The sequence below is a fragment of the Pyrus communis genome, chromosome 7 (genome assembly GCF_041283825.1).
Source record: "Pyrus communis isolate YQ-2024b chromosome 7, ASM4128382v1, whole genome shotgun sequence".
NCBI lineage: Eukaryota > Viridiplantae > Streptophyta > Magnoliopsida > Rosales > Rosaceae > Pyrus > Pyrus communis.
In genome coordinates this window covers 30,951,053-30,962,579 of record NC_142571.1, presented here as the reverse complement: position 1 = coordinate 30,962,579, position 11,527 = coordinate 30,951,053, and the positions used below count along the sequence as shown (strand labels likewise).

At 38.8% G+C, this 11,527-nt stretch overlaps 3 protein-coding genes across 4 annotated transcripts; 1 reads left to right on the top strand and 2 right to left on the bottom strand.

The window, feature by feature from the left end:
* Positions 1-2,473: 2,473 nt before the first annotated feature.
* On the top strand, positions 2,474-5,192 carry LOC137734999 (uncharacterized). Its single transcript, XM_068474348.2, has 8 exons — positions 2,474-2,783; positions 2,884-2,992; positions 3,129-3,244; positions 3,384-3,506; positions 3,630-3,719; positions 4,228-4,373; positions 4,451-4,718; positions 4,812-5,192. Exons 1-8 carry the CDS (start codon positions 2,508-2,510, stop codon positions 4,962-4,964), a joined length of 1,281 nt encoding a protein of 426 aa, XP_068330449.2. The 5' UTR covers positions 2,474-2,507; the 3' UTR covers positions 4,965-5,192.
* Positions 5,193-5,247: 55 nt separating this feature from the next.
* On the bottom strand, positions 5,248-7,257 carry LOC137735000 (uncharacterized). The gene is made up of 4 exons (XM_068474350.2): positions 6,097-7,257; positions 5,866-5,938; positions 5,598-5,684; positions 5,248-5,485 (listed from the first exon to the last, which is right to left on the bottom strand). The coding sequence occupies exons 1-4, from the start codon at positions 6,256-6,258 to the stop codon at positions 5,409-5,411; spliced, it is 399 nt and encodes a 132-aa protein (XP_068330451.1). The 5' UTR covers positions 6,259-7,257; the 3' UTR covers positions 5,248-5,408.
* Positions 7,258-7,402: 145 nt separating this feature from the next.
* Positions 7,403-11,317, bottom strand: LOC137734714 (D-xylose-proton symporter-like 2). Of its 2 annotated transcripts, none has more exons than XM_068473979.2 (14): positions 11,021-11,317; positions 10,246-10,343; positions 10,059-10,137; positions 9,917-9,976; positions 9,718-9,784; positions 9,494-9,618; positions 9,300-9,401; positions 8,750-9,118; positions 8,627-8,674; positions 8,453-8,515; positions 8,219-8,299; positions 7,995-8,093; positions 7,764-7,901; positions 7,403-7,642 (listed from the first exon to the last, which is right to left on the bottom strand). In XM_068473979.2, exons 1-14 carry the CDS (start codon positions 11,063-11,065, stop codon positions 7,511-7,513), a joined length of 1,506 nt encoding a protein of 501 aa, XP_068330080.1. In that variant the 5' UTR covers positions 11,066-11,317; the 3' UTR covers positions 7,403-7,510. The 2 variants fall into 2 exon arrangements, with proteins under 2 accessions (XP_068330080.1, XP_068330082.1); XM_068473981.2 differs by having other exon boundaries at positions 10,059-10,123.
* Positions 11,318-11,527: the final 210 nt, after the last annotated feature.

Below are 11,527 nucleotides of genomic sequence, written 5' to 3'. Positions count from 1 at the left end.
ATTTTAATTTCTTACATGCAAATAAATGCAAAAAGCACTTAGTATTACGATTTAGTAGTATTGCTTTTTTACTTATAAGAAAAAAAATTTAAGCTTGATTCCCGCCAAAATCGAATTTTAACCAATTCTCATGTTCACTCGTACGGTCGTACCACAATGTCAAAATACAAAGTCATATTCAACGTAAACCTAAACAGGTCCTTATTCTCTCACTTGGCATGAGTGGTTTCGAGAAATATTGGGTAAGTGATACTTAGATCACTTAGTTTGATATTTCATTTTTTTTCCCCAAAGTATTTGATTTTGATTTTTTGATTTTGTTGGGAAAATCAATAAATCTCGGCAAGAAATAAAATATCTAATTTATAAATGTTAGGATGAAGAACTGCATCTTTTGTGTGAACTCTTAGGTAAAAAAAACATTATATTATCTTCGTAATATGGGAATAAAATTTGAATTGCGGAAATTTTATTTCTAAAATTTGTTGTGTTTAGGTAAAAAAAAAAAAAAAAACCTTATATTGGCTTCGTCATTTGTTGTGTTAGATGAGAAAATTTAAAATTATTAAGGAAATCTAAAATTTGTGAATTTTCTTATTTTGTTAACCTAAAAGAACAATGAAATTTGAATACGAAACTTAATATGACTACAGTCATTAATAAACAAATATAAAGTAATTCGAAAGTGGTGGTGGTGGTGGTGGCGGCGGGTGGTGGTGGTGACAACGGTGATGGAGGTGGGTGGTGGCAGCAGCAATGCTCGCCACAAACAATATATGGCGGTGGTAAGGGGTGGTAATGGTGATCATGATGGCAGGTGGTGGCAATGGTGATGGTGGTGACATGTGATAGTGGTCGCAACTAATGGTTAAACTTTATTGTATTTTTTATTTTCAAACTCTCGCTCATATAAATTTGGAATGACACATATTTACATAAAATTTAAACTTAGAAATTAGAAGTCTCAAATTCCAGTATCTTTTTTCGTGTGGAAATTCTAGATTTTCATATTTATGAATTCAAACAAAAAATTGATCCATGTCTTTTATCTGAAGTCCAAGCTTTTAACCAAGTGGTCGGGGGTTCGATTCCCACATATGGCACCAACTGTTGATACATAAAATCGGGTAGATATTGGACCAACTAAATTCGACCGTAAATCACACATACACATAAGAATACAAAGATATATTATCAGAGCCAATCCCTGGCCGGAAGTGTGCCGATGAGGACATCAGGCCCCTAAAGAGGGTGGATTGTAAGATCCCACATTTCCCAGGGGTGAGGATCCTGTAAGCTTTATATGTATATTCTCATCCCTACCTAGCACGAGCCTTTTTGGGAGCTCACTGGCTTCGGGTTCCATTGAAACTCTGAAGTTAAGCAAGTTCGCGCGAGAGCAATCTCAGGATGGGTGACCCATTAGGAAGTTTTCGTGTGAGTTCCTAGAAACAAAACCGTGAGGGCATGATAGGGGCCCAAAGTGAACAATATCGTGTTACGGTGGAATCGAGCCCAGGATGTGGTGGGGGCCGGGGCCGGGATGTGACATATATCATGGTTCGCCTCAAGTTGTGGTTACGTCCACACTGGTATTGATCCATTTCCACCATGTAAAATAAGAGTTACATTGTATATGAAGGCTTGTTTCTAGGGAGGCTAAGGTTTGTCATCCTTTTAAAGTGAGGGTGTAGGATCCCAATGGTTTCCTCCCCTCTTACATAAATCATAGGTTAAGTAATGAGACTCAATATATGATAAAACAAGAACTAATTCATCTCACTTTTCACATAGAGAGAAAGCTGTAGCAATAATCCCTCAACTTTACCTAATTGGAGCAATGGTCCCTCAACTAAAAATTCATGAACATTGGTCTCTTAATTCATCAAAATGTGCAGAGATTGTCATTTTCATCTACTTCATCAAAATGAGTCATGTTGGAAGGACTATTGTTACAATTGCGTGGCATGTGTCATTCTGGCGAAAGTTCTCATGGAGTTAACGAAAAATATCATAGTTGCACGTTTTGATTAGTTAAGGGACTAATGATCACAAATTTTTAGTTGAAAGACTATTACTTCAATTGGATTAATATTGATGAATTATTACTACAATTTGCTCTCTCACATAATAAGAAGTGAAAAGAAGTACCCCAAATTAAGTTTATAATAATTTTTTTTTCAGATAACTTGAAAAATAATTATATATACACGTTTTGGTGTGAATCCTCATCGGTTTTACTCCCTCCTGCGGTCCTGCTAACTAACCATAACACTGTAAACAAAAGTTACATTTTCTTTTTCAAGATAAAAACCAAGCGATTTATACAAAGAATAATGCTATAAAAATCAAAATTTTAAATTAAATTGTGTAAATTAAGATTTAGTTTTTGATGATTGAATTATTAATTAAATATCGATGAAAATATTTATTTTTCATTAATGACGCATAATTTGATTTGCAAATTTAATTTAAATTTAATTTCCTACATAAGAACGGGAGCTTGTATGAGGCCCGGCAACCCAAACGACGGTGTAAACTCCTTTGTCATATCGATGGCTGGGTCCGCCACCTCGACCGGCGGGAGCGGTCCGTCGAATCCTCCGAAAATCCTACTAGCAAAGCCGGGACTCGTGCCGGGGACTCCGGTGGCGGGTAAATTCGGGCGTGGCGGCACCGGCGACGAGTACACGACGTCGCTTCGGTCCCGTCTCCCTTCTTCTATCGGATCCCTCAACCTCCTCTCTGATTCCTGGGACTTCCACATCGACCGCTTCCTTCCGGTAACCAACCAATTTCACAAACACTCTTTAATCTTTTGTTCGTTATTTTTGTTATTGGTATTCCTTGAATAATGGAATTTCCGGCGGAAAATTGGCGCAGTTTTTGACTGAGAACACTGAGTTTACGGTGGTGGGGGTGATCGGTCCAACGGGGGTCGGCAAGTCCACGATTATGAACGAGCTTTACGGCTTCGATGCCACCTCACCTGGTCAGTTGTCACTCCTGACTCTCCTTGCTTGTATTTTCTATGGGATTTATTTGCCTTTGTTTTTGGACGTTCTTGTGTGAAAGTGAAACTGTAACTATTTGAATATGATAAATGAAGTAAATTGAAGAAATTGCAGGAATGTTACCCCCATTTGCTATAGAGACGGAAGAGGGTAAAGCAATGGCAAGGCATTGCAGCATGGGGATTGAACCCCGGGTTTCTGCTGAACGCATTATCCTTCTCGATACTCAGGTCTGCTACTTCTGCGTCCTAACCTTGTTCTAATCTGATTATCGATATTCAATCTTGATTCGTGATGTTAGTATGTCATATTTGTGTAACAAATGACTTACTGAGGGGGATGATCAAGTCTCCTTGTTTTCACTGGCAGCCTGTTTTTAGTCCTTCTGTTTTAGCTGAGATGATGAGACCCGACGGCTCATCAACCATTCCTGTTCTACCTTCAGCCGAGTCTTTATCTGCTGAGTTAGCTCATGAGCTTATAGGTATTCAGGTAAACTACAAAGACCAAATGAAACCAAATGATAGATGTTTACTGCTTTTGTTACCTGTATGCAGTGTTTAATCAACTTTTCTTTTTCTTTTCTGGGTGCTTTGCTGCAAGGAATTCTTATAGCTTGGTGTTCTTCTGACCTCCATCTGTCACTTTTTGCTGGTTATATCAGACGGAGTTCATGATCATAAAATGTGGCGTCTAATGTCCACGGTATTTCTCTCATCTCCATTAGGTATCGTCATATTTCAAATCTATCTTTGAATAACTTCATTTGCATGCAAGTTGTTTCTGTTAGATCCATCTTTTCAGTTTCTACACTCGATGCGTAGTTTTCAAACCAAACATTCTGATACTCCAAATATCATTTCATTTTAATCAGGCACTTGTTTAGGTTGATTGTTCAGATCCTCCGTTGTGTATTGCTCGAGTGTACTCTGCGTGATGAACCTAATATGATATTGTTCTTGATTTGATAGTGGATATATGCTCCCCCAAAGCTATGCATTATTTTGTTTTTCTTACTTGCTTTAAATGATCAGGAATTTCATAAATTCCTTCCATTGTATATTTATGCAAACTTCACAGGTTTCTTTGAGAGCGTAACATATATGTTTTGAGTGCAAAAGGAGGCCAGGCTTCGAGCCATCTTGGTTTTGCTTCTGGAAACAGCTTACAAAGGTCTTTTAATAATTTTAAACATTATGTCTTCCGACTGTAGGTCGACCTCTTGAAACATGGCATTCCTGATCCATCATCACTGACCCTTGCCCCTTCCCAAAGCTCTAATACAGGGCCTGAAAAGGATAGAGAGAAAGTTCATGAAGGCAGAGAATATATGGCTATGCCAGTCTTTGTGCACACAAAGTAAGCTTTAAATGTTGTTCCTCTTCAATTAGATTGGCAACATAATGATACAAGATTGTGCTCTTACTGTTAATTAGACTGCGTGATCGTGATCTTAGTCCACATAATATTGCGCGATTGAGGAAGGCACTTGCACAATATTTCAGTACCTCTTCTCTCACGAAGGCAGACAATGGAAACACGTCCATAAGTCGTGATCCAGATTCTGTGGCTCCTGGTACTCAAAGTCATGATCTGGATTCTTTAATGCCAAGTTTGTTTGTAATCCCAACAAAGAATAAAGATGACTCCCCAGGAGATCAGTATGAAAGTTATACCTCTATGCTATGGAAATTGCGAGATAAGGTCTACCTCTCTCTGTCTGCCCCTGTAAAATTGGATCCATTCTGTAACACATTGCCGAGCGTTGTAACAATATTTCCTCACATCTTTATTCAGGTTTTATCAATGAATTCTCCTCCATTTGGAAGGACGGTGACGGAACGTGACTGGTTGAAGAATTCTGCAAAGATATGGGAACTGGTGAAGAGCTCTCCGATCATTGCAGAATACAGCAGAGCACTTCAAAGTTGTGGAATGTTTAGGAGATAAACAGCTTCAATGACTGATGCCCGCCTTTCTTAACTCTCAAGGTGACAATGTGGTTTGTTCGACGTCAATTGTTTAGTTAGTGGTTAGCATGCCCTAATTTTTAACATCTCCATTTACACTCAGTGTCTAGTTTAGCACTTGATTAGCGAAGGAGATTGAAAGTAGGAGAACTTGATGTGTTTTTTTTTTAACAGATTCAGTGATAAGTTAGTGCTCCCGTTTTCCTTTTCTTGGTGGTTTGTGTACTTTTTTGTCGTACTTAATAGTATCGAATGACCTGATATAATTGGTAAACAATAATTTTTCGTTGAAATGAATAGTGCACCACGGTGGCAAGTTCCGGTCTTAAAATGCATTCGATTTTCCAATTAGAGAAAAGCATTACACTCGGATGGGGTTGAGTACAGTGTTGACAAGATCTCTCATAAGCTAGATACAACTAATCTACTCTAGCATTGCATCCCCTGAAGTTTCGGCAGTAGCAGCTGCCGCCTTCTTCGAAGATTTTCCTTTATTCTTACCTGTCCATTGAGAAAAACAGCAAATTTGAGCACTCACAGAAAATGATGACAGCAAAACAAACATAACAACGTAAGACGGGAAGAGACGCGAGAATATCAAAGTAACTTTTACCTTTGCGTTGTAGTTGTTTGAGCTTGACACTCTTCTTCTTCATGGGAAACTTTGAAGTTGTCTTGGTGTCTTTAGATTCTTCCCCTTCTACAAACAAAAGACCTTATGTCAACTTCTTGATGCAATCTCCGTTGGATTTAACAGAAACAAGTTAACTAGCAATGCGTTGTTTAATTTGGTGTACAACGATTAAAGATTAATTAATCATGATTTTGAAGCTTAAGATCAAGATTAAAAATTCAACGGAGAGATTGAGAGGAGGAGTTACCATCAGCATCGGCAGCAGCCATTTCCACATCTTGCATAGTTATCAGTCCCTTTTTCACAGCCTCGTTCTGGTCCTGAAATCAAAATTTTAAACTACACAAAAATTAACAAAATTATAATTTATAACAACACGTATAAACAGAAATTAAATTTGATTTTGAATCTTTGATGGAGTAATTAATTACGGGTCAAGGAATACAAATTAAAAGTTAATAATGAGAGGAAAACGTACTCGGCGCCATTTTTTCAAGAGCTTGCGCTTGCGCTTGCCGGAGATGGAAAGGGGTTGGGGCTTGTTGTGGAGCTTCCCGGTGGTTGCGTCGCCGTGAACCGCTCTCTTCTTCTCCGCATTCTGCGCTCGCTTCCTCTTCTGCACCTCATTAAACTTCGCCATCTCTCTTCTATCTCTCCTCTCTCTCTCGCACTAACCCTAGCCACCGCCAACTGCTTCAACTTAGAGGAAAACATACTCGAGTTGTTTTACGACTACGACGGCTGATACGGATCGGATCTCCTTGGTAAGCCCAGCCCAATACAATATACGAAGAAGGAGACAGTGCTGGTTGACCCCAAGGGCCCCCGCAAGTTCAAAATTTTGGTTGTTGCGAAGGGCACCCAAGTGTTTCTCAACACCACATCCAACACTTCAAAGAGTTTCAAATAATTGTCTTAAAAAACAATAAGGCTTTTAGCCAAAATGATTATTGATATTTGTCTGACTACTCACTTTGGTTCATGATATTTTGAAATCAATAGAAATGGTCTCTGAGGTTGTATACTATCAATCATTTTGGTCATTCGATGAAAAATTATGTTAAATAAGGATTCAAATGACAAAATTACCCTCAATATGATAAACAATAGACCAAATAATTTTACAAAAATTGAGTGTATTTTTGTCATTTTATCCTTATTTTATGGAGATTTTTCATGAAATGACCAAAATGATTGATTATGCACAAACTCAGGGACCAATTATATCAATTTCAAATAAACAAAGTGAAGAGTTATACAAATCTCACCATTTTGGCTAAAAAGCCAAACAGAAAAAAAATATGGTCGTTGGAAATCCAACGGCTTTCCATTCACCACGTGTCCAAGCCGTTGAAAAGCAATCAATGCTCTACTACAGCGAGGCCCGGTGCTCTCCTGTAGTGAGGCCCACCGCTGCAGTTTTGTTGGCCCACTCTGTCTTCTTCACACGTGTTACACTTGCTTGACAAGAAAAAACGAAATAAAATTGTGGCTAACATCAGCCTAATGTTGGCACAAGCATGAATTTGAGAAGAATATGCTTTTGGGTGGATAATGGTTGGCCCACCACTTGTCCTTGCTTTTTTAGATTGCCAGAGAGAGTTTTATGAGCTGTATGGCAACATTGTTTCCTTCGCTCATACCTTCACCAACAGGTGGAGATGCTCTTAGAGAGAATTTAGTAGGACAAGTTTTATATTACAAAAAATATGGACCTGCCTCTCTTACTTATATATTACAAGAATATATATATATATATATATATATATATATATATATATATCTATACTACGTCATATTTAGGTGAAGTATGATACGTGAAGATTTGGATCACAACTCTAATGACTAATGTTTGGTTACACCACCACCAGAAGTCCAGAAGTCCAGATGGCCTAAAGGCACTTGGCCTCAATTTCCTCAAGAGTAAGCCCCTTGGTCTCTGGGACGATGAAGAAAATGAAAAGTAGAGATGCCACTGCTATTACTCCAAATACATAAAACAATATTCCAGCTCCCAGCAATGCCTGTTTCAATCAACCCAATATTCATAAATTATCTCACTCACGATACATGAACGAACATTCCCAAACACAATTTAATCAAGAAAATCCTGAAAGAATTAACACGGCTGGTAATCTTAAGCACCTTTAGAGGAGAAAATGCAAATGTCACCAGTGCATTTGCAGCAAAATTCACAAGCACTGCTATACTGAGTCCTCGTCCCCTTAACCGTAAGGGGAATACTTCTGATATCATTAGCCAACCAATGGGACCGAAAGATATCTGCACAACAAGTCTCCATGGGTTAAACACCTCACCTATCTCAAAGGAACAAAATGGCGTAAAATTCAGCACGGTATACAACTTTCTGATTACCTGATAACATCCAACATACAACATCAGTGCAACTACAGCTGCAACCGGTGCATCATCAAAGAAAAGGTAATATGATCCCAAAAGGAATAATGAGATGACCTGTCATGTGAATAAAGTACATAAATTCCTCATGGTGCTCAACGTTTGAAGATTGTTGGTTCAAGTCTTATAATTCATATGAAAAACAAATAAAAATGAAAACATCAAACCCAATGAGGACTTACCATCCCCGTAACACCTCCAAGTAGTAGAGGTCTCCTCCCGAGTCTATCAACAACAAGAACAGCTGCTCCAGTCATTATTAACTACAATAAGAAAAGATCAATTCAGACATATCTTTTTTGGGAGTCAGTTTCTTCAATAGGAATGCAGACACACTTCTGAGCAGGGAAATTAAGCAGAAAAGTATGGAATCTGCATCTGGATAAATAGCATGGCATATCATTTAGAAAACATACCTTGAAAACACCAAGTAAAATTGAGACCCGTGTTGCATCAGATGCTTCAGAGAATCCTGCACTCTATTAAATTATATGGGTTATGATGAGAGACATTTTCCTAGGAAACCCTCGGAAGGGATAATCTTTCCAATCAATGTCCAATCAGTACCCTAGATCTAATAAGCAGGGTACCTGAAAAATCGATGCAGCATAGTACAGCACACTTGGTTGCCCTGTGATCTGTCATAGTATAGACGAAGTAAGTATAAGCCAAGATTTCAACAGATTACAGCAGATCATATTCCTTGAAACTACCTGTTGGAACAAGACCAATCCAGCACCAATCACAAGGGCTTTCAAGCATTTTCCATGAAACATCTCCCCTAATGTGGCTTCTTTCTCGTCACCAACATAAGCAAGCTCAACCAGCATCTCATCTACTTGTGCAGGAGCTGAATCACCAATAGCACTACCCCTAAGCCGGCACAAGCAACTGATTGCAGTCAATTTTAACTCATCCATATTCCCTCTTCCCTGAATGGCACGTAGAAGGATCCATCTGGGTGATGCTGGTAGCCACCACATTCCGATACCCATAATTATTGCTAAAGGGCCAGTAATTCCATACATGTAGCGCCAACCAGCTACTGTGTCAACTAAAAGGCTACCAATTCCATAACCCGCCTGCATAAAATTCAAGGTGCTTATGATTTTCTGGCCTTACAAAAAATTAGTAACATAAAACTTTTGAAGAATAAGCTTACGAAAAAGAGGAGCAAACTTGAAAACAAGCTTTTAGTTGGCTTCAGTGCATGTCACGAACAAAAAAAAAATCATATACTCTCAGATGGAATGTAGAACTTACAACCATCCCAAGCACTATGAAGAACTCTTTGAGCGATATTAAGCGACCTCGTATTGCACTTGGAGCTGTCTCGGCAATATACATCGGAGCCGCATGCATTGCCTAAAGAGAACAAATTGAAAATTTATACATCTCAAGTTTCATAGAAGGAGCTAAGTATAGCTTTGCATTGAAAAAAGCATTCTATTCATTACCAGTCCAATTCCTATACCATATATGAAGCGTCCAATCACCATAACAGGCAAGTCGGGTGCTAATGCTGTTACTAGGCCTCCAAGAAGATACAATAAAGCAGCCAAAATCAACTCCCTCCTTCTTCCTTTATACAGATTAACCATTCAAACTTCATCAGTAGTGGAAGACATCATCGGTTTTACTTGTATAACTCGGAATGTATTAGGAAAAGTGAAAACCCCACCTAAGAAGTCAGCAACGTTAAAGGCCAGCAAAGATCCAATCAAGGCCCCATATAATGAGCCACTAGTCTGCAAATGAAACAGGTACCAATTAGATACATTAACCTGCTTTGAAGCCAAAGAAAGATGCACAAGAGAACTAAAAGGAAAAAACACTCGTAGAGATTTCAGTGACAGCAAGGAAGTTTGTTGTAAACTTACTATGAGACCAATTTCCACAGATGACAAGTTGTACCATGATACTCCGCTTAATGTGGCCGACTGCATTGGGTATGTTCTAAGTGAATCAGCAGTTACAAATAAGAATGAAGACCGTGCTATATGAGTAATAGCTCATGCATACCTCTATTGAGATTGTAGCACATGATGTTGCGCCAATATCATAGCCATATAGTAGTCCTCCAAAAGCTGGGAATAGAAATCTGACATCATTAAGGAGCAGTGTAAAGCCTGACTAATGTGGATTATCTGTAAAATGTTCAGTCTAAACAGAAGATTAGAGCAGATAAAACTGAAAAAAGAATACTCACGGTAGGATTGCGGCAATAAGAGAATAGTTTTCTGAATTGTGAGCCCCATCAAGAAGTGGCTCCTGTGCGTCGCCAATTTCACCTGAAGATTTCCCCACCTGAAAAATGGCAAACCATTAACAACTCCCAACAGAGAAGAGTTCTAAAACATGGATACGGATACGGTGACGACAGCCGATACATAAAATCTCTACAAACTAGGATATGGATACAACAACAACAACAACAAAGCCTTTTCCGACTAAGTAGGGTCTGCTATATGAATCCTAAAACATTATTGCGCTCGGTTCTGTGTCATATCTTACGTTAGATCCAAGTACTCTAAGTCTTTTCATAGAGTCTCTTCCAAAGTCCTCCTAGGTCTTCATCTACATCTTCAGCCCTTAATCTCTGTCTCGTAGTCACAACAAACTAGGATATGGATACGACAATAAAAATAAATAATTTAAAACATTTTAACATGAAGACATCCAAATTCAAGTTCATTCAAAGTTATATTCCTTGTTTCAATTAGAGGCAAGCTCTTATGTGTTCATCAACTTTCAACTAAATCTTTGTTTCCTATTAATTTTTTCCTCAAATTTTTCATCTGAAGTGTAACGGTATCTTAAAAACCGAACACTTTTGTCCGGAGTATCCGACAAGTATTGCATCCGATACGGCACACGCGCCGCGCTCCATAGATTGAACGTTCGGTAGTATGTTCCATCAGCGCAAAGAAAAAAGGAAATGAGAAAGTGCAAAAGAATAAAAATTGAGGGTAGAAAAATGAAACCTTTCCGAGAGAAGAGGGCGCGTGTTGCTCAGGATCGGACTCCATTGCTGCCTGCAGTTCACTGCACCAAACAGCTCCCTAGAAATTATGTGATGAATCTGAGCAGCGCAACGGTGATTAACGACAAGTCTGTGAAACTGAATTGAACGGAGGAGAAGGGTAGTTAAGTAGGGCAAGTTATTGACAAAACCGAACTAGCCGAGTTGGGAGGTTGCTGTCCACTCGAGTATTTACAATATTTGTAGTCGGGCGTATGAAAGAATCAGAAGTGAAGAGAAAGTTATCGAAGCTGGAACTGGGAAGGGAGACGAGGTGGGGTCGTAATGATAAAGTTCATAAGTTGTTAGGTGCGTACAAATGCAGATGCAGTGGTCAATGTCATGCAGCACTGAGTCATGACTCGTGACTCAAACACTCACTCGAGAGAAGAGAAGGTTGGTTGGTTGGCTAATTAACTCGTTTACGTTAACGGTTATTTACATTTACACACTTTGCTTTTTGAAAAAT